At 55.5% G+C, this 22,710-nt stretch overlaps 1 protein-coding gene across 1 annotated transcript in view; it reads right to left on the bottom strand.

The window, feature by feature from the left end:
• arhgef1b (Rho guanine nucleotide exchange factor (GEF) 1b) overlaps window positions 1-22,710 on the bottom strand; it is an 80,865-nt gene that overhangs the window by 18,956 nt on the left and 39,199 nt on the right. The window contains 9 exon segments of the mRNA XM_059641411.1: window positions 1,331-1,406; window positions 3,133-3,210; window positions 4,897-4,997; window positions 7,786-7,900; window positions 8,609-8,734; window positions 8,840-8,922; window positions 10,600-10,746; window positions 12,154-12,338; window positions 16,770-16,922. Coding sequence (XP_059497394.1) covers window positions 1,331-1,406; window positions 3,133-3,210; window positions 4,897-4,997; window positions 7,786-7,900; window positions 8,609-8,734; window positions 8,840-8,922; window positions 10,600-10,746; window positions 12,154-12,338; window positions 16,770-16,922 — 1,064 coding nt within the window.

Here is a 22,710-nt window from a genome sequence, read left to right as displayed (position 1 = left end):
ATCAGAGGCGAGGAGTGAGAGAGAAAGGGATAGCTACAGGGACAAAGCCAAAAGCCCATCAGAGAGACACAAGAACATAATCGGAGCCAGGACCAGATGATCAGGCCCTTTGGGCCTGCTCCTTCAAAGAACAAAGAAAATTACAGCACAGGAACAGGCCCTTCGGCCCTCCAAGCCTGTGCCAATCCAGATCCTCTATCTAAACCTGTCGCCTATTTTCCTAGGATCTGTATCCCTCTGCTCCCATTCATGTGTCTGTCCAGATACATCTTAAATAATGCTATCGTGCCCGCCTCTACCACCTCCACTGGCAAAGCGTTCCAAGCACCCACCACCCTCTGCGTAAAGAACTTTCCACGCATATCTCCCCTAAACTTTTCTCTATTCAATAAGATCATGGCTGATCTCCCACTCATCATAACCCTCAACTCATTTACTGTTCAAATATCTACTTCTGCCTTCAAAACATTCAACGAGGAAGCCTCAAATACTTCACTGGGCAGGGAATTCCACAGATTCACATCCCTTTGGGCGAAGAAGTTCCTCCTCAGCTCAGTCCGAAATCCGATCCCCCTTAATTTGAGGCTATGCCCTCTAGTTCTAGTTTCATTCACCAGTGAAAACAACCTCCCTACTTCTATTTTATCTATTCCCTTCATAATCTTATGTGTTTCTGTAAGACTGTCGCCCCTCATTTGTCTAGATTCCAATGAGCATGGTCCCAGACTATTCCATCTCACCTCATAAGCCAACCCTCTCAACATTGGAATCAACCTGGTGAACCTCCTCTACACCACCATCCCCCCCAGAGTTTGAGCATCCTTTCCCAATATGCACCAAAATCTCCAGGTTAAGGGAGAGACTCAAATCACTATTAACATGGTTGTAGAGTAGCTCTTCACCCGATACAAGAATTCTCGCTAGGTTAGCCACAAGCTTGGGGGCGGCTAATGGCCTAGTGGTATTATCGCTGGACTGTTAATCCAGAGACCCAGACAACATTCTGGGACCTTGGTTCAAATCTCACCACAGCAGATGGTGGAACTGGACCTCAATAAATATCTGGAAGTAAGAATCTAATGCTGCCTGGTCAGCGACTCCCTCGTCCCGTGAATGAATAAAAAAAAATGCAAGCTCTCTTAAGTCCCTGCAATGAGGGCCAATCTGACTTTGGAATGGTCTCTGGTGGAAACCCCCCAGTAACCGAAAGCCTCTGCAACCTCGAGTTCTCGCCTGAAAATCAGACCCTGCTGAGTTCATCCCCCTTGAACGGGGAGGTTCCTCCCTGCCTCCCTCTCTCCCCAGCCTGAGCTAGTGTGCTCTCACTCACCAACTGCTTTCTCCTTGGTCACCTTCCAGATCAGAGGTCCCTCGTGTACCATGCGGCGTTGGGTCAGATCGATGTTCTAACCGCGGGACAAACACAGGTTCTGATTTACTGAACGCCGTCAGCTAAACGCCAGGGCATTCTGCCCCCCCGCCAATCGCCAATCCCCACCCCCCAATCCCCACCCCAAGGGCAAAGATCGCTATAAATTGGTGAACCTCTAACCAGCCTTGGCAACTGCAACATGCAAGCCAGACAGACATGCTGCGGGAAAGAGCAACAGGGAACTGGGACTAGTTTGGGGGCTGATACAGGGGCGACAGGGAGACAAGAGGGGCAGTGGGATTAGTTTGGGGACTGATAGAGGGCTATGGGGAGAGCGCGGGGCAGTGGGATTAGTTTAGGGACTGATGGAGGGAGCGAGACAGTGGGAATAGTTTGGGATTGGTATAGGGATATGAAGACAGCGTGGGGAAAGAGGGATTTGTTTGGGATCGAAGCATATATCTGCAAGTAACACAGGGAACACAGTGGGAATACTTTAGGACTTGTGCAGGATTATGAGGAGGAAATAGGACAACTGCAATTAGTTTGGAATTAATATGGGATCATGAGGAAAGATAGAGACAGCAGGGCTAGTTCGGGATAGATATATCAATAGAGAGGGCGGAGCATAATGGGGTTAGTCTGGGATAGATATCGGAGCCACGAGTCTGGAATGGATACACGGATTTGGAGAGAGGGGGGCAGTGGAATCTGTCTTTGATTGCTTTGAAAGGTGGGCAGACAGGGTTATGATGAGCTGATTGGCCTCCATCAACATCTGCAGCTCACACAGAGCGTGGTCAGAATGGACAGCAGCTTGAGGCTGCACCAGACGCTGGACAGACGGATGGACGGACGGAAGGACACACACACACACAGACACGCGCCCGCGCACACTTTCTCAGACAGACAGACACGCACACACAAGCCCTCCACACCCTGGAATTGAACCTGTTTTTAGGGACAAACAGGAACGGGAAGTGGAGAATCTGAGATAACATGGTGTGAAGCTGGATGAACACAGTAGGCCAGGCAGCATTAGAGGAGCAGGAAAGCTGACATTTTAGGTCTGGTCCAATCTTCAGAAATGATGCAGGAGGAGAGGATTCTGAAACAAATAGGGGGAGAGGGGGAGGCGGATCGAAGATGGATAGAGGAGAATATAGGTGGAAAGGAGACAGACAAGTTAAAGAGGCAGGTTTGGAGCCAGTAAAGGTGAGTGTAGGTGGGGAGGTAGGAAGGGGATAGGTCAGTCCAGGGAGGACGGACAGGTCAAAGGGGTGGGATGAGGTGACTAGGTAGGAAATGGAGGTGCTGCTTGAGGCAGGAGGAGGGGATAGGTGGGAGGAAGAACAGGTTAGGGAGGTGGGGACGAGCTGGGTTGGTTTTGGGATGTGGTAGAGGGAGGGGAGATTTTGAAGCTGGTGAAGTCCACTTAGGCCCAAAAGGTCAGCCTTCCTGCTCGGCCTGCTGTGATCATCCAGCTCCACACCTTGTTATCTCAGATTTTCCGGCATCTGCAGTTCCTACTATCTCAGGAGTGGAAGATTCCGGTTTTCGCAGAATGGCAACGCAGATGGTGTGTTTCCCCCCACCCGCCCACAGCTCGCCATTCCAGCCGGGCAGCAACCAGGACGATCGTCCTATCCTCCATTAGCCAGGGCTCATCCTCCTTTCCCACTGCGAAACCTCGGCAGGGTGGGGGGGAAGCTTCTGAATGACTGACAGTGAGTGGGTGGGGGGGTGCTGTGTCTGCTTACCTTGAAATCGGCCACAAACTGGTCTGTGCTCTGCCGGAGATTCGACACATCGAGGCGTCGCTGGTAATCATGCAGTCGCTGTGAGCGGGAGAACGAGGTTCAGAGTGAAGCTCCGTCCACACTGTTCCCCCCGCCACCCACCACCCCCCCAACCCCCCAAATCAAACACACCCGGGGACAGGTGTGGCTCAGGGTTAGATACAGAGTAAAGCTCCCTCTACACTGTCCCCGCCACCAAACACTTCTAGGGACAGGGACAGCACAGGGTTAGAACAAAGAAAATTACAGCACAGGTACAGGCCCTTCGGCCCTCCAAGCCTGCGCTGATCGAGATCTTCTATCTAATCTTGTCACCTATTTTCCAAGGATCTGTACCCCTCTGCTCCCTGCCCATTCATGTACCTGTCTAGATACATCTTAAATGACGCTATCGTGCCCGCCTCTACCACCTCCACTGGCAACGCGTTCCAGGCACCCACCATTCTCTGCGTAAAGAAACTTCCACGCATATCTGGATACCCAGTAAAACTTGTGCTCTACTATGTCCTCTCAACGTGAACATTGAAGTTGGGAGCAGGAGCAGAGCACTCCTGCCCCTCACATTTGTGCTGCCATCCACTAACATTAATAGCTGATCTGATGCTAATGTCAGATTTACTTCCTTGCTGCCTGCCGATCACCTTTAATCACCTTGCCTAACCAGACTCTAGACTGTTGAGACGTTCGACTATTCATGGAGTCTACTCCACAAACCTTTCAGGCAACAACTCCACACCATTTAGTGTAACCTAGGGTTTAAATAGGCGACCCCGGTTTTACAACAGTCACTCCCGGTTCACGACAGTCTCTTATGAGCAGCCATCCTCGCTGTGGCTACCCTTCAAGATCCCCCAGGCATCTTATTTCTCCCTTCGGTCACCTCCTAAACCTCTGGAAAAAAAAACAAGGCCAGGTTGATCCAAACCTCTCCTCATAAATCAACCCACCAATTCCAAGATAACAAAGTGTGGAGCTGGATGAATGCAGCAGGCCAAGCAGCATCTTAGGAGCACAAAAGGAGCTTAGGAGCTTTTGTGCTCCTCTGATGCGGCTTGGACTGCTGTGTTCATCCAGCTCCACACTTTGTTATCTCAGATTCTCCAGCATCTGCAGTTCCCATTATCTCTAATCACCAATTCCAAGTACTAGTCTAGTCAACATTCTCTAACTGTCTCCAATGTATATACACCCGTCCCTCAGTACAGGCTTCTACAATACCCTGAACAACTCCCTTCACAATAAATGGACACATTCCATTAACTTTCCAAACTACTTGCTGTAGCTGCACACCAACCTTATATCAGTCATGTACTGGGACACTCAGATCCCTCTGCCCTCTTTCACTATTTCGATCATGTGCTTCTATTCTCCCCCTTCCTCCCAAATAATAACACATTTCCCCACAATTTCACTTCTCTTGCTGCACTTTCACCTTCTCGCTTGAGCTGTTTATGTATTTTTGTAACTCTCTCCCCTACTTATCCTATACTGGCCAGCAAAGATGATGACTACAGCTTCTGTCCCTTCGGGGCACATCTCGCCAACTGTAGAGCAAAAGACCCGCTGAGATGGACTCTCTCGCTGTCCCGGGGCCCTCACAGGGAGAACGGGCTTAGGATTCCACATCTAGAGCTGCAATGAATGGGTCCCTCATCCAGTCGCTCCTGATGCCTGCTTGACATCTTTGAAGAACGCATGCGTGCTTGCACCTGGGGACCTCCTTACCCGGAGATTCTCCGTCTCCCGCACCTCCTGGTTGACATCCTTCAAGATATTCCGACAGCAGTCAGCAGCCTGCTGCACCATCTGCTTCTCGGCTGGTTGATCTGCGTTGGGGACAGAGACAGACAATGGATCGAGAGCAGGCGACAGGCGCAAACTCTGGAACTTGCCCCATCCCAGGCCGTGTGCGGCCTGCTGGGACAGTCACACGGTCTGGGGCAGGAACTAGAAACTCAACCGGACTGGCCCGGCCAAACGCAGCCGCTACAAGAGCGGGTCAGAGGTTGGGAATCCCCCGAAAGCCCATCCCACCATCGATAAGGTACGAGTCAGGAGTGGGATGGGATACTCCCCACTTGCCCCTGGATGGGGGCAGCTCCAACAACACTCAAAAAGCTCGACACCATCCAGGACAAAGCAACCACCTGATTGGCACCACATCCACAAACACCCCACTCCCTCCGTCACCAGCTTCGGGTATTATTTACAAGATGCACGGCAGGAATCTGCCAAAGCTCTTCAGCCAGCACTTTCCAAACCCACGCCAGGGCTTTGAATGCTAGAGCACGGGGTTTACGCTGGAGCTGCATGAGGCGCGAGTTACACTGGAGGGCTGTGCGCAGTTCTGGGTCGACGCACAGCAGGAAGGGCGTGATTGCAAACCGAAGTGCTGAGGGCATTTACCTGGGTGTCGGGTGGTAGTGAGCAAGAGCGGCCCAAGGGGGACAGTAACGTGAGTGAAGCATACTAAGCTCTGAGAGGATGGTGGGAAGGCACTCCTTTGAAAGCAGGGACAATAAGCAGGCCACACAGTTTGAAGGTGAGGAACAGGAGGATTTGAAGAGAGTTTGGGGGGTGGGGGTGGTGTGCGTGCTGGGAAGGGGGGTGCGGGGACAGGGGGGTGTTGGGGGGGGATGTGTGGGGGGGTTGGAAGGGTGTTGTTGGGTGGGGGTGTTGGGGCGCGTGTTGGAGGGTGGGGGGTGTGTTGGAGAGTGGGGGCTGTCGTGTGGGTGTTGGAGGGTGGGGGGTGTTGTGTGGGTGTTGGAGGGTGGGGGTGTCGTCGGTGTGTTGGAGGGTGGGGGGTTGCGTTGGGGGGGGGTGCCTCGGAGGGGGGGGTGCGTTGGAGGGGGCGTGGGGGGTGCGGAGGGAACAATGCTGTCACCGGGTTGGGGCGGTTGGGGGGGGTGGGGGGGAGAGTTGGGGAGTGCGGATGAGTTGTACATCCGAAAGGCCGGTCAAGGCAGAAACACCCCCCCGAGAGAGACATTCCCGAACGGTTTCAACGAGCATCACATCGTACAAGGCTACGGGCCACGTGCTGGGAAACGGGATCAGAATATATGGATGTTTGATGACCTACGCGGGCACAACGGGCTGAAGGGCCTCCCCGCTGCGCTGTAAGAACTCGACGAGTCTCTACAGGAGCCGTCATGGACAGCAGCTATGGATTCCGGAACGAGCAATTGGATTTTAGTTCCATTCCCAGTTACTGCAGCCGGATCTGAATTTGCTGCCCATTAGCTGAAGGAGTTAGGCTCAGTGACATTCTCAGGAAAACCGCTCCTGCCTCCTCAAGCGCAGGCCACGATGGCCACATTCAAGCAAGTGACTGAGCAAATGAAACAAAACCAGGCCAGGTAAGTGGGGATGCTGCTTGATACAGACCTCTCTTAGCATTCGCTCGTGGCATATGGGCACTGCTGGCAGGGTCCCTAGTTGCCCACCACACCTTGAGAAGGTGGTGGCGAGCTGCCTTCTTGAACTGCCGCACTCCTTAAGCATAGGGAGCACTCTCAGTTCTGTCAGGGAGGGAGTTCCAGCATTTTGACCCATTTCCAAGTATGGATGGGGGTGGAGGGGAACGGGGAGGCGCTGGTGTTCCCATGTATCTGCTGTCCCCTGTCCATCTGGATGGAAGTAGGTCATGGGTTTGGAAGGTGCTGTCTTGCAGGGCACCTCGTAGATGGTACATGCGACTGAGCGTCGGTGGGGGGAGGGAGTGGGATGTTTGTGGATGTGGTGCCGATCGAGCGGGGGCTGCTTTGTCCTGGATGGTGTCGAGCTTCTTGAGTGTTGTTGGGGCTGCCCCCATCCAGGGGCAAGTGGGGAGTATTCCATCCCACTCCTGCTTTGTTGGCCAGTTAAATGCTGCTGAATTCTCAGCCTCTGGTCTGGTCCGACCAACCTCCCCGAATGTGTGTCCCCAAGGCGACTGATCTCAGACCGACATTGAAAACCTGCCACTGCACACTCCAGACAGGGGGAAATAAGTGACAGCCGATCTGAGAAACACACACGAAACACAAGCAAGGGGACGCCTGACGATGCCTTTCCAGTCGAATAACCTGACAACAACTCAATGTCTAGGCACTGCTGTGGGGAACAGACTACTGGCAGACAGACAGACAGAGTATTGTCAATTGTTGGGAAAAACCCATCTGGTTCACGAGGAAAGGAAACTGCCATCCTTACCTGGTCTGGGCCTACACGTGACTCCTGCCCCACAGCAATGTGGCTTATTCTGAACTGCCCTCTGGGGCAATTAGGGATGGGGCACTAAATGCTGCCTGGCCAGTGATAGCTTCACCCCGTGACTGAATTTAAAAATAAATGTGGAGAAGGTGGGAGCGAGGGATTTGGGAACAGGGCGGCGAGGGGTGGGTGGTATTTGATGGACATGGGGAGAAGGCAGGTGTGTGATGACTGGTAATAAGCTATTCCAAAGGGCCGCAAGGTTTTCTCTGCATGTGTCTGCACGCCTTTCTGTCTGCACACCTCCCCCGTGTCTGCACGCATCCTCATCCGCGTACCTCCCCATGTCGGTGCACAGGCGACGGTCTATCTGCCGGTATGCACGTGCGTTCATGTAGCTCCCCAGACTCCGTACTGTACCTGTGTACTTGGCAATGTTCTCCAGCAGCAGTGGATACTTGGTCAAGCGTTGCATTTCAATGGGAATAATATCCTTGAGCTGCAGACGTCGGCACTGAGGATTGCTCTCTGCATCCTGGGGGAGCGAGAGATATAGTCAGAGGGTGAGGGAGAGGATGGGAGGGATCCGGTGGGGGTGGGGAAGTTATTTGAGAGTGCGAAAGAACACACAATAGCACAGGGGATAGACGGGGGAGCAAGGGAGCGAGGGGGGGGGATAGAGGGCAGGGAGACAGAGTGGGGGGAGAGAGAGAGAGAGGGGGGGGGGAGAGAAGAGAGGGGAGGAAGAGAGGGAGGGGGAGCGAGAGACACAAGGAGAAGGCAAAAAAGAAAGAAAGCCGAGAAAGAGAAGCGGGTGGGCGGGCGCGAGGGGGGACACGAGTGGCGGGTGGGGGGGCACGAGAGAGAGAGGAAGAGAGAGTGGGAGAGAGACGGGAGGGGGAGGGTGAGAGAGAGAGAGAGAGAGAGAGAGAGAGAGAGAGGTAGATAGATAGATAGATAGATAGATAGATAGATAGATAGATAGATAGATAGAGAGAGAGAGAGAGAGAGAGAGAGAGAGAGAGAGAGAGAGACGGGGGGGGGGGGGGGGTGGTGTTGGGGCACGACCGAGAGCACGTGGTTGTAGGGGGGAGGGTTCTCGTGGCGCGACCAAGAGCCGGGGGTGGGGGTGGGGGGCAGCGTGAGGAGGAGAGTGAGAGACTGAGGCAGGAAATGAGAGGAGAAGCAGAGGGACAGGGGAGAGAGTAGGATGGGGGCTCGTTCTCTGTCACAGACACTGTACCTGTATGAACTGACTGAACCGTGCGTCCTTCCTGTGCCGGGATTTAATCTGCTCGAGTGCGTATGACTGCCGACTGCAGAATCGAGAGGCCAGTTTCTTGAACCAGTCCCCCTCAGTGCCATTAAACTGTGACGGGGGAAGGGGGGCAGGGTGTTGTCAGAAAGAGAGCACAGGGTCAGTGATGCACTCCTCCAAGCTGGGGAAGCATTTCCGGCGAGGGAACTGACTTACCCGAGCCAGTAAAGTGCTTCCGATCTCTGTCACAACATAGCCTCCTTCTTCTCGAATCTTCTTCATGGTCTCATAGAAGAGTGCTGTGAGGTGGGGGGGGGGGGCGCGAAGAGGCAGAGGATCAGACAGTGGTCAGGGATGGAAGGACAGGGAGATGGCACAAAGGGGTCGCGCACGCGCGCCCAGAGCAGGTACTGAACAGAGAACATAGAACAGTACAGAACAGTACAGGCCCTTCGGCCCTCGATGTTGTGCTGACCTGTCATACTGATCTCAAGCCCATCTAACCTACACTATTCCATGTACGTACATATGCTTGTCCAATGATGACTTAAATGTACCTAAAGTTGGCGAATCCACTACCATTGCAGGCAAAGCGTTCCATTCCCTTACTACTCTCCGAGTAAAGAAACTACCTCTGACATCTGTCCTATGTCCTTCACCCCTCAGTTTAAAGCTATGCCCCCCTCGTGCTCGCCGTCACCATCCTAGGAAAAAGGCTCCCCCTATCCACCATATCTAACCCTCTGATTATTTTATATGTTTCAATTAAGTCACCTCTCAACCTTCTTCTCTCTAATGAAAACAGCCCCAAGTCCTTCAGCCTTTCCTCATAAGACCTTCCCTCCATACCAGGCAACATCCTAGTAAATCTCCTCTGCACCCTTTCCAAAGCTTCCACGTCCTTCTTATAATGCGGTGACCAGACTGTACACAATACTCCAAGTGCGGCCGCACCAGAGTTTTGTACAGCTTCAGCATAACCTCTTGGTTCTGGAACTCGATCCCTCTATTAATAAAAGCTAAAACACTGTATGCTTTCTTAACAACCCTGTCAAGCTGGGTGGCAACTTTCAAGGATCTGTGTACATGGACACTGAGATCTCTCTGCTCATCTACACTGCTAAGAATCTTACCATTAGCCCTGTACTTTGCCTTCCGGTTACTCCTACCAAAGTGCATCACCTCACACTTGTCTGCATTAAACTCCATTTGCCACCTCTCAGCCCAGCTCTGCAGCTTATCTAAGTGTCTCTGCAACCTACAGCATCCTTCGCCAATATCCACAACTCCACCGATCTTAGTGTCGTCTGCAAATTTACTAACCCATCCTTCTACGCCCTCATCCAGGTCATTTATAAAAATGACAAACAGCAGTGGACCCAGCACCGACCCTTGCAGTACACCACTAGTAAATGAACCGACCAAACGGCTCAGAAATATCCCGCACCCTCACCTCCCAAACCCCCGTCTGCAGAATCCCCTGCTACAGCCCATGCTGCCTACATACCAGCCAGAGTGACTCTCGGAGCCCAACAATCATGTCTGGGCACATGCATTTCCATGACCCCGTGCCCCGCACCGACCCAGACCTGGCCCCGTGCCCCGCACCGACCCAGACTGGGCCCCAGGCCCCGCGCCCCGCACCAACCCAGACCGGGCCCCAGGCCCCGCGCCCCGCACCGACCCCGACCAGGCCCCAGGCCCCGTGCCCCATACCGACCCCGACCAGGCCCCAGACCCTGTGCCCCGCACTGACCCAGACCAGGCCCCAGGCCCCACGCCAATGTCCGACCCAGCCCAGGCCCCAGGCCCCGCTCCAACCCAGCCCAGACCCCAGGCCCCATGCCCCACTGCCCACTCCAACCCAGCCCAGGCCCCAGGCACTGCTCCAACCCAGCCCAGGCTAACCTTCTCCTCCTCACCACCCCATGCCCTGTGCTATCCCCTCGCTGCTGCCTCACTCGCCTGTGACATACCATGCACCTCAATGAGCTCATCGAGGCTGGGGAAGATGTTCTGGAGCTCAGTGTCGCTGAGGATGGACTCGGCCAGCATGCGCTGGTAGAAAATCTCATACAGCACTTTCAGCATTCGTACGTGAGCGTGCTCTGTAATGAAGAGCTCTGCAAGATCAACGCGACAGGGAGATCAGACACGGAGCGGGCAACGCGACAGGGAGGGGGGCCGGACGGGGGAGGCGGGGAACGCGACCGGGAGAGCGGAACGCGACCGGGAGAGCGGAACGCGACCGGGAGAGCGGAACGCGACCGGGAGAGCGGAACGCGACCGGGAGAGCGGAACGCGACCGGGAGAGCGGAACGCGACCGGGAGAGCGGAACGCGACCGGGAGAGCGGAACGCGACCGGGAGAGGGTTCAGAGAGGGAATGCGGAAGGTAACTGCAGCTCTCCCCCTCACTCATTGTTGACATGGGAGATATGACCATTGAGTACAACATGCGCTGTGTGTGTAAAAGGGACCCAGATGCTGTAAATCACTGAATAAATACAAAACTCTTTTACATTTCATCCTGGAATTCAGGACTTGGCATCATCTGTCACTTTATACTTGAGGTTTCAATTAGCTTTTAAATTGCAACTCATTCCCAGATACCCTTCATTCTTATTGTGAGGGCAGCCCTCGAACTAACTTCAGAGCACCGCGCTGTCGGAGGGCCGGCGCTGAGGGGGCGCCGCGCTGTTGGAGGGCCAGCACCGGTTGGCGCCGATGGGGCGCCGCGCTGTTGGAGGGCCGGCACCGGCGCTGAGGGAGTGGGCACTGTCGGAGGTATTGCCTTTTGGAATGGCGACGTTTGTCAGTTATAAAAGCAATTTAGACAAATATCTCGCTGGCCCGGTTGGTACGTTTGCGGCTAACGCCAAAAGTTGCAGTATAGTGGAGAGTGGTTCGGGCGACTTTTGGAATACTGCATTAAATTCTGGTCTCCCTGCTGCAGGAAGGACATTGTGAAACTTGAAAGGATTCAGAAAAGATTTACAGGGAGGTTGCCGGGATTGGAGGGTTTGAGCTACGGGGAGAGGCCGGGGCTATCTTCCCTGGAGGCTGAGGGGTGACCTTACAGAGGATTATAAACTCGTGAGAGTGGTTCGTGTGTGGAAGGAAGTGGCGACTGCATTTAAAACACATTCGGACAGGGGCATGAATTGGAAAGGTTTAGAAGGACATGGGCCAAAGGCAGGCAAACGGTTAGGTTTGGTCGGCACGGACGAATAGTAACACGGAGAACTACAGCGAATACTTCCCTTCGGCCAAGGGGCCGACATGTACCCATCAGTCAACACCGGTGGGGTGGGGGGGGGGGGGGTTTGAATGGCACCGGTGCTTGCCATGCCACAAGGGGCTGACCAAATCCTCCTGAAGAGGCATTTCAGCGGCGGTGAGCTAACTCTGGGTCCCGCGGACGGTGCCATCAAAAGATGTCACACTCTCCTGCTCCCTTCCGAAGGCGGCATTTCGGGGACTGCGAGCGCAGAGCCCCAGCGCACACGGCAGTCGCTCGAACCGTCTCACCATTAATGACTTCCTGCCGCTTGACCTCACTCTTCTTCAGCCTGTGGACGGTTTCGGAGTCGACGAGTTGGCGCCAGCTCGGCGGGTCAGCCTCAAGCTCCGAAACGCGCGGCCCATTATCCTCAGACTGGGCAGGCAGAAAGGATTGCTGGCCGTCCGTTCCTCCACTCCCTCCGGGCTCCGCACTACACACACACACACACGGACAGAGAGCACAGTCTGAGCTGGGGGTCCTGCCTTGGTTGGGTGGGCGGGTGAGAGAGAGGGTAAGACCGAAGCCGGGGCTAGCGAGGGGAAGGCTGAGGTGGGCGGAGCAAGGACGGGTGCACCAAGGTGGGGCGGGGGAGCAAAGGGAAGACCGAGGTTGGGGGGTTTGGGCGCAGAGTGAGGGGAAGGCTGAGGTGGTGGGGGGGGGGGGGAGCAAGGGGAAAACAAGGGGTTGGGGGGGAGCGAGGGCAAGGTCGAGCGGGAGAAGGGCCAAGATGGAGAGGGAGAGGGCGAGGTAGAGAGAGACCGAGAGGGAGATAGAGACTGAGGGGGAAGAGAGCGACACTGCTAGTTAAGTGAAGGAAACACTGAGCCGGGGAGACTCTGGAGATGGATATCTGAGCGCAAGAGGGGTGTGTGGGTGCACAAGGGCTGTGCGAGGGCAAGAGGAGTGTGAGGGTGTGCACGTGCATTGGGGGGGCATGCACGAGGCGGGGGTTCACATGAGGGCGTGCGTGCGCATTGGGCTTTTGCGTGTGGTCTGTGTAGGTGCGCAAATGAGGGGGCATGTGGGGATGGTGTGTGTGTGTGTGCGCAAAAGGGATATGAGTGCATGAGAGCACAAGAGGGATACGCGTGCACAAGAGGGGTGTGTGCGAGCACAAGGGGTGCGCACATGCGAGAGGGGTGCATGTGAGGGTGTGCATGCGTATTGGGCTTGCGGGTCAGGAGCGTGTTAAGTGTGCAGGGGTACGGGCATGAGGGGATGGTGCGTGCACTTGGTGGGGGGCGGGGGGTGAATGTGGGTGCACGGTGGGAAGTGGCGAGAGAGGCTCACCTCTAACAACAAGGGATGGGGTCAGCTACCGAGGTGCTGAGCGGCTGGGCTGTGCACTGGCTGTGGGGTTACGAGAACTCAGTGGATCGGGTTCCAACTGGGACCATGTGCCCAGTTTCAGGGACCGCACTTCAGGGCATACAGCACAGCCGTGGGGAGGATAGACAGCCCTGCAGAGGCAATTTACAGCAATGTCCTGGCGTGAGTGGAGGGACACAGGAAGAGAGACCGAGGCTACGAGGGGTCCAGGCTCAGAGGTGGTTTCACAAGCAACAGGATGAGGAGCCACAGAAGCAAGGGAATAGGAAGGGGCACTCCGATCTAATAAACGCTAGAAGCATCTCGTGGGACCTCCTCCCGCTCTCTTTCAAGTATAGTTATCAAACTCACACTGTTGGGAGTCACAAATGAGTGTGGTTCCACACCCTTTGCAGACAGAACGATGCAGATCTCACACGGGGAAAACCATTGTGTTTATCTTGCCCAGTTCTGCGGGTTTTGTTTCAAACACAGTCCTGCAGGCTCTCATGCTTGACTTTTCTCTTTTGTTGGCCTCAGCCGAATTGAAAGGCAATCAAGGCTTTTATAGAATTCAATTCCGCGGGCTCGGTGTGAACTGCTGATCTTAAAACCGTGACCGACGTCCAAGGGCCCCCTGCGCTGCGTCGAATCATTGAAAAATATCCCAGAGATTCACAGGCTGCCTTGCTGCCTGGGCTGAGGAACAGCTTCGACCGTCAACAGTTTCCTGCGTCTTTCCCTCAGGGAAGACGGGCTGGCACTGGGCATAGCCCTGGGGGGGTACGGTGGCACACTCTGACGAGGAGAGGTTGGAGTTGGTGAGAATGAAAGGTGACTTGAGGGGATTTGACAGGGTGGACGCCTACATTTGAGGGCCCAGAGGGGCATCGTCTCAAAACCGGGGTGGGGGGTGTCGCACATTTAAGGCAGACACGAGGAGGAATTTCTTCTCTCAAAGGAGAGTGAGTCTGTGCAATTCTGCACCACACAGAGGACTGTCAACGCTGGGTCATTCAGTGCATTCAAAGCTGAGATAGAGATATTTTTAATCAGTACAGGGAAGGGGGAGAGGGGGCAGAATTCAGGATTGTGAGGGAAAAAGCAGAAAAATGGAGTTGGGGATCATCCCCATCTTACTGAACGGTGCATCAGATGGGCTGAACAGCCTACATTTGCTCCTATGGTCTGAATGTTCCTGACATTCCTCCTCAACAGATGGTTGGGGTCAATTATCTACTTCTATGCAATATGGCCCACATCCCTGGATATTTTTAAGATGTAGAAACGTATCGACCTCTGTCTGGGACCTGGCCACAGACTGAGATTCTGCAGCTCTGCAGAATTCTGAAGATCCCCACCTCGGTCCTCAGTACTGCTGACACTTTGCCCTTTCTGCACATCTCTCTGGGCTGGCCAGGGTAGAGGCAGGGGCGATGTTCCCAAAGGTGGGCTGCGTGCAGAGCCAGGGCTCACAGTATGAGGATTTGGGGTAAACCATTTAGGATGGAGATGAGGAGACATTCTTCACCCAGAGAGCAGTGAGCCTGCGGAATTCATTATCACAGGAAGTAATAGATGCCAAAACATTGAATATATTCAAGAGGCAACTAGATACAGCACTTGGGACGAATGGGATCAAAGGTTATGGGGAGAAAGCAGGATTAGGCTATTAAGTTGGATCAATGGTGGTGCAGGTTCGAAGGGCTGAATGGCCTCCTCCCTTCTTCTGTTTCCTACATCCTTGGTTTCCCCAAGAGAAACCATGGGAGAAAATGGTTTTACATCCACTCAGCTGAATATTGCGCTCTTTCTTGCCCATTCACCATGGCCTCCAGTTCCTTCACTGTTTAAAAATCTATCTTTGCCTTAAAAATACATTTAACGAGGAAGCCTCAACTGCTTCACTGGGCAGGGAGTCCTACTTCCCCATATCATAGCCAAACTGAGTGAAGAAACTCCTCAACTCAGCCCTGAACCCGTTCCCCCTTATTCTGAGGTTCTGCACCCTTGTTCTAGTTTCACACCCCCAGTGGAAACAACCCCCCCACTTCTATTCCTGTTACAATTGTACACGTTTCGGTAAGATTCCCCCTTCGTTCACCCAAACTCCAATGTGTTTGCGCAGTTAATGCCTCCGAGAGGCACCCGGGACGTTTTTGTGCACTAAAGGCACCACATAACGGATGTGTTGCTGTTACACACCCGAATGCTTCTCAGTAACAGGCAAACAGGGGTTGCAGGCATTTAGGGAGAGGGCAGGAGGGGGAAAGATTTCTCAAGAGCAAACAGAAGCTTAGAATCACACCAAACTGAAGGAACTGGGATCACAGGGATATTCCTTCACTAGATGACAAATCCGATATTAATAACTTCCAGTAAACCAAACATCTCAAAGTCCCAGGGTCAGACTCCATCTGGCTGTGAGCGGCACTCCAGGAACATCACCATATTCAGAACACAGCACTGTATAGCCACTCACAAAGGCTTCTCCACTGAACAAATCCAACATCTCAAGCTCGACCAACCAGATGTATCATCACACATAACAACCGGCTACTGTACGGTACACCTCCCTTACTAACCTGCTTCTCACGTTCCATCCCCCTTTCCACTCAACCATCTTCAGCCCAAAATCCCTCACTCCACACAGACTCACTTTCTGCCTCGCCATCTCTCTCAACGCACTGTTCATCAACCTGCTCACAATATCCCACACTCCCCAACCCAACACTCCTTATCCCTCACTCCCCAACCCAACACTCCTTATCCCTCACTCCCCAACCCAACACTCCTTATCCCTCACTCCCCAACCCAACACTCCTTATCCCTCACTCCCCAACCCAACACTCCTTATCCCTCACTCCCCAACCCAACACTCCTTATCCCTCACTCCCCAACCCAACACTCCTTATCCCTCACTGCCCACATCACTCACTCCCCACATAACACTCCATATCACAGCTGCCCATATCCCTCACTCCCCACCTAACACTCCATATCCCTCAATGCCCATGTACCTCACTGCCCACCTACCTCCCCATGTACCTCACTCCCCACCTACCTCCCCATATCCCTCACTCCCCACTAACACTCCATATCCCTCACTGCCCATATCCCTCACTGCCCACCTACCTCCCCATATCCCTCACTCCCCACTAACACTCCATATCCCTCACTGCCCATATCCCTCACTGCCCACCTACCTCCCCATATTCCTCACTGCCCACCTACCTCCCCATATCCCTCACTCCCCACCTACCTCCCCATATCCCTCACTCCCCACTAACACTCCATATCCCTCACTGCCCATATCCCTCACTGCCCACCTACCTCCCCATATCCCTCACTGCCCACCTACCTCCCCATATCCCTCACTCCCCACCTAACACTCCATATCCCTCACTGCCCATGTACCTCACTGCCCACCTACCTCCCCATATCCCTCACTGCCCACCTACCTCCCCATATCCCTCACTGCCCACCTAACACCTTATATCAACACCTAACCCCCAAAAGAGGCAGGTGAACTCGGTGAGACGTTGGCACCTACTTCCGGCGCTGCAGGTCGCTGGCGGTAGCAGCTGCCTGGATGTCGACATCGCTCCTGGAGCGCAGCTGCTTGTCCTTGGCCGATCCCTTGTGAGAGCGTCGGCGCTCGCCGTACGTACGCAGGCTCTCCGAGCGACGCAGCTTTGCCGGCAATCTTCACACACACACACACCACCAGGTGGCAGCAAAAGGCAAGAGAACCCATCACCTCGGGCACCAGGGGGCAGCACACACGGGAATGGGATTGGGCGGAGAGGAATGGGAATGAGAACGGGGTGAGGAATTGGAATGGGAATGGGAATGGACGAAGAGGAATGCAAATGGGATTGGGGGACAGGAATGAGAATGGGAGCAGGAGTGGAATGGGAATGGGATTGGGTGGAGCGGAATGGGAAGAGGATTGGAGGAAAAAGACTGGGAAAGGGGGTAAGAATGGGAACGGGATTGGAGAGAGGAATGGGAACGGGAACAGGGGACAGGAATGGGAACGGGAACAGGGGACAGGAATGGGAACGGGAATAGGAATGGGGGGGGAACAGGACTGGGGAAGGGAATGGGGGGGGGGAACAGGACTGGGGAAGGGAATGGGAATGGGAACAGGAACATGGGAATGGGAACAGGAACAGAGGAATGTGAATGGGGCAAGAGGAATGGTAATGGGAACGGGAACGGCAAGAGGTGTTGTGGGGGGGGAGAAGAGGAATGGGAACGGGAACGGGAACGGGAACAGGAATGGGGACAAGAGGAATGGTAATGGGAAGGGGAATGAGGACAGAGGAATGGGAATGGGGAGTGAGGAATGGGAATGGAGGGAGTGGAATGGGAATGGGGAGAGAAATGGGAATGGGGGAGAGGAAACAGAGGAGTGGGAGAGGTGGGAGATTGGGGGAGGGGGAGGTAGTGAGGGGGGAGGGCGAGTGGGGGAGGAGGAGGTAGGAGAGGGAGGGGGTGGTAGCAGAGGGAGGGGGATTGGGGGAGTCAGAGAGGAGCAGGCAGGAGAAGGAGGGGGAGTCGGTGATGAGAGGAAGGAGAATGAAAGAGAGGAAGAGGGGAGGGGGAGTGGGGAGGTGACGGGAATTTAGAAGAGGGAATGGGGGAAGAGGGTAGGCATATGGATGATGGAGATGAGCAGATAAACAGGTAGGGAAGTGGTGAGGGGGCAGAGTGAGTGGTGAGAAGGTGAGGTGGGCTAAAACAGAGGGAAGGTGGTGAGGGAGCCAGAGAGAGGGAAAAGGAGGAGTGAGAGAGAGAAGGAAAGAAGTAAGAGAGAGCGAGAGACAGAGCGAGCAGGGGAGAGCGAGAGCGAGAGACAGAGTGACAGAGAGCGAGGGAGAGAGAGAGAGAGACAGAGCCAGGGACAGAGCCAGGGACAGAGCCAGGGACAGAGCCAGGGACAGAGCCAGGGACAGAGCCAGGGACAGAGCCAGGGACAGAGCCAGGGACAGAGCCAGGGACAGAGCCAGGGACAGAGAGCGGGACAGAGCGCGGGACAGAGCGCGGGACAGAGCGCGGGACAGAGCGCGGGACAGAGCGCGGGACAGAGCGCGGGACAGAGCGCGGGACAGAGCGCGAGACAGAGCGCGAGACAGAGCGCGAGACAGAGCGCGAGACAGAGCGCGAGACAGAGCGCGAGACAGAGCGCGACAGAGAGCGAGACAGAGAGCGAGACAGAGAGCGCGACAGAGAGCGCGACAGAGAGCGCGACAGAGAGCGAGACAGAGAGCGAGACAGAGAGCGAGACAGAGAGCGAGACAGAGAGCGAGACAGAGAGCGAGACAGAGAGCGAGACAGAGAGCGAGAGACAGAGAGAGCGAGAGACAGAGAGAGCGAGAGACACAGAGAGCCCGAGAGCCCGAGGGAGCGAGAGCCCGAGGGAGCGAGAGCCCGAGGGAGCGAGAGCCCGAGGGAGCGAGAGCCCGAGGGAGCGAGAGCCCGAGGGAGCGAGAGCCCGAGGGAGCGAGAGCCCGAGGGAGCGAGAGACAGAGAGAGCGAGAGACAGAGAGAGCGAGAGACAGAGAGAGCGAGAGACAGAGAGAGCGAGAGAGAGACAGAGAGAGCGCGAGACAGAGAGAGCGCGAGACAGAGAGAGCGCGAGACAGAGAGAGCGCGAGACAGAGAGAGCGCGAGACAGAGAGAGCGCGAGACAGAGAGAGCGCGAGACAGAGAGAGCGCGAGACAGAGAGAGCGCGAGACAGAGAGAGCGCGAGACAGAGAGAGCGCGAGACAGAGAGAGCGCGAGACAGAGAGAGCGCGAGACAGAGAGAGCGCGAGACAGAGAGAGCGCGAGACAGAGAGAGCGCGAGACAGAGAGAGCGAGAGACAGAGAGAGAGCGAGAGACAGAGAGAGAGCGAGTGACAGACAGACAGAGAGAGACAGAGAGAGACAGAGAGAGACAGAGAGAGACAGAGAGAGACAGAGAGAGACAGAGAGAGACAGAGAGAGAGACAGAGAGCGAGAGAGCGAGAGAGCGAGAGAGCGAGAGCCCGAGGGAGCGAGAGCCCGAGGGAGCGAGAGACAGAGAGAGCGCGAGACAGAGAGAGCGCGAGACAGAGAGAGCGCGAGACAGAGAGAGCGCGAGACAGAGAGAGCGCGAGACAGAGAGAGCGCGAGACAGAGAGAGCGCGAGACAGAGAGAGCGCGAGACAGAGAGAGCGCGAGACAGAGAGAGCGCGAGACAGAGAGAGCGCGAGACAGAGAGAGCGCGAGACAGAGAGAGCGCGAGACAGAGAGAGCGCGAGACAGAGAGAGCGCGAGACAGAGAGAGCGCGAGACAGAGAGAGCGCGAGACAGAGAGAGAGCGAGACAGAGAGAGAGCGAGACAGAGAGAGAGCGAGACAGAGAGAGAGCGAGAGACAGAGAGAGAGCGAGAGACAGAGAGAGAGCGAGAGACAGAGAGAGAGCGAGAGACAGAGAGAGAGCGAGAGACAGAGAGAGAGCGAGAGACAGAGAGAGAGCGAGAGACAGAGAGAGAGCGAGAGACAGAGAGAGAGCGAGTGACAGACAGACAGAGAGAGACAGAGAGAGACAGAGAGAGACAGAGAGAGACAGAGAGCGAGAGAGAGCGAGAGAGCGAGAGAGCGAGAGAGCGAGAGAGCGAGAGAGCGAGAGAGCGAGAGACAGAGAGAGCGAGAGACAGAGAGAGCGAGAGACAGAGAGAGCGAGAGACAGAGAGAGCGAGAGACAGAGAGAGCGAGAGACAGAGAGAGCGAGAGACAGAGAGAGCGAGAGACAGAGAGAGCGAGAGACAGAGAGAGCGAGAGACAGAGAGAGCGAGAGACAGAGAGAGCGAGCCTGGCATGGTGCAATGATGGGTGAGGACAGTTTGAGAGGATAGAGTAGGGGGAGCGTCTGCAGGATGGTGAAGTGGGTGTGTGGGGGGGTGGTGAAGGTGTGTGGGGGGACGTGATGAAGGCGGTGTGTATGTGTGGGGGGGTGTTGAAGGCGTGAAGGCGGAGTGTGTGTGTGTGCGCGCGTGTGCGTGTGGGGGGTGTGATGAAGTGTGTGTGTGTGTGTGTGTGTGTGTGTGTGTGTGTGTGTGTGTGTGTGTGTGTGTGTGTGTGTGTGTGTGTGTGTGTGTGGGCTGGTGATGAAGGCAGTATGTCGGGGGGGGGGGTGATGAAGGCGGTGTGTGGGGTGGGGTGTGGTGAAGGCAGTGTGTGAGGGCGTGTGATGAAGGCGGGAGGGGATGGGGGCAGCACACTCAGGAGTGGATCCTAACGGCGCTGGCCTGAGCTCTGTTTACACAGTCAGTGGGTGAGAGTCTGGGTCTCTCTGACTGTCTGAACCCCTTCGGGGCCTTGGTCAGGGTGGGGTGGGCATAGGGATAGGTGCAGGAGGGTGGTCACTTGCTTCCCCCAGCCGGGTGGGAATTTCCGTCAGTACGTCGAGGGAGAGGTGGGGTGGGGGGTGTCCAGTCAAGGGACCGATGTCGATGGCATGGGGGCGAATGGGATTGAGATGAGGGGACGGGATTTAATCCGAGTGGGGGGTCGGGGGGTGGCAGGGGACTCGCGCCCAGAGATACTTAGCCTGGTCTGCGTGCCATGCCACACGTTTATAGTCCCGTCTCCTGCCCCCCCTAACGAGCCGGCCCAGCCCAGAAGAAACATGCAACCACCAACCTGAGTTTCCTTCTGTGAATAGAGTGTACAGCAAGCTGTTAATATCGCGACAGTGACCCAGGCGGCGGGGGGGGGGGGCGCACCCTGGGGAGACGGGGCCTGCGCTTGAGCGTGGCTGGGCCATTTTAAATGCCACCCCCCCCCCCGCACTCCCGCTAACCTCGCTTTCTCAGATGACCGCCCCCACCCCAAACAACTGATACCACTGTAGCCTAACCTCCAAGCATCTTTACTGTTCCATCTGCGCACCCCTGCGCTGGAAGAGACAGTCTCTCTCTCTCTCACACACACGCACACGCACACACAGCTCCCTCTGCTCTCAGGACGCATGTGCGCTTGACACAGCTAAACTTCCGGATGTGCAAGCATGCACACGCCCACTTGCACGTACAAACATGCATGAACATTCACATGCAGGCACACAGACATGCCGATGCATACACAAACACACACATGCAAAGAGACACGGTTACACAGGAGCAGAAAAAAATCTGATACGCACACACACACACACACACAGACACACGCATGCGCACACACACGCACACATGCACAGCTACTCAGATATAAAAACACAGACTCACACACACACACACACACTCAGAGTCAGAAATAATTACATAGATATGCAGACAGACGTAGAGAAACGCAGTTGGACTCAGGCACGCACACAGAAATAAACCCTCACCCTCTTCATGCCCTCATGCTCCCTCTACGCTCTCACACACAGGACCACCTCAGCCAAAACTGCGTCTTCCTCCTCCCTGCACCTTCGTGTCAGAGCTGACCCAGCGCTTGGGCTGGGGTGGGGGGGCTGGGGGGTGGGAATTGGGACAAAAAAAAATCACCTTCTCCCCCCCACCCCCCCGCGCTCTCCTGCCCCCCCGCCCCCTCCACCACCCCGCCTCCCCCCCCCCCCCCCCCCCCCCAGAGCTGACAGCCTGGCATTACCCGGGTTAGATAGTGCTTCTGTACAACACGCTACACATAAAGCGAACACTGCAAAGGGCACACGAGGCTGGTGAGGGCAGTGGAGGGTGGGTGGGCGGTTTGGGGAGTCACGGCTGATCGATTCCAGACGGCAGAGAGTGCGGGCTAAGGGGGCACACATGGGGTCCGCAGACAGGAGACTAACACAGAGCGGCTGGGGCAGTGGAGTAGGCAAGGGGTCAAGGATGTATCTTTGCACAGGGAGCTACCCCCCCCCCTCTCTCCGTGCGATCAGACTGTCGAGCATCAGGGACGGAGGTATAATGTCTGTCCACCCAGCTCACCAGCATTCCCCGACCAGATTTTGCACAAAACGTTTGCCTACAACTCAATGAATATAACCACACCAGCGCAGGGCTTAGAGAGTTCCCAGAGTCCAGGGAAAGAGGTGGTGGGCGTGTGGCGGGGGGGGGCGGGGAACCAGGAGGTTTGGGGCGGGAGTGGACCGGGCAGATGTTTTGTGAGGGAGGGGAGGCATGATTTCCCCTCGCCACCCTCCCAACCCTCTTCGAATGGGAGGGGTCCCTCTCAAGGGAAAAGGCTGTATATTTACTCCCCCTCGTCCCCAAAGCAAAACATTGCACACTGCACCACGCCGCACCCCCCCCCCCCCGACCCCAAACAAACCTGCCATGCAGTGACATCGTGGTGTGGAGCTGAGCAGGGGTTGGGGGATGTGATTGGGTTGGTCACTGCTCAGGGGTGAGGCTCAAGATGGATTGGGTGGGCGTCCAGGCAGACTGAAAAGTAGAGGGGGGAGAGAGGGAGGGAAAGAAAGGTAGAGGGAAGGAGGGAGATACGGAAAGGGGAAGGGAGGATGGGAAAGGGGA

The sequence above is a fragment of the Stegostoma tigrinum genome, chromosome 41 (assembly GCF_030684315.1).
Source record: "Stegostoma tigrinum isolate sSteTig4 chromosome 41, sSteTig4.hap1, whole genome shotgun sequence".
Classification (NCBI taxonomy): domain Eukaryota; kingdom Metazoa; phylum Chordata; class Chondrichthyes; order Orectolobiformes; family Stegostomatidae; genus Stegostoma; species Stegostoma tigrinum.
This window is presented reverse-complemented; position numbering and strand designations above follow the sequence as displayed.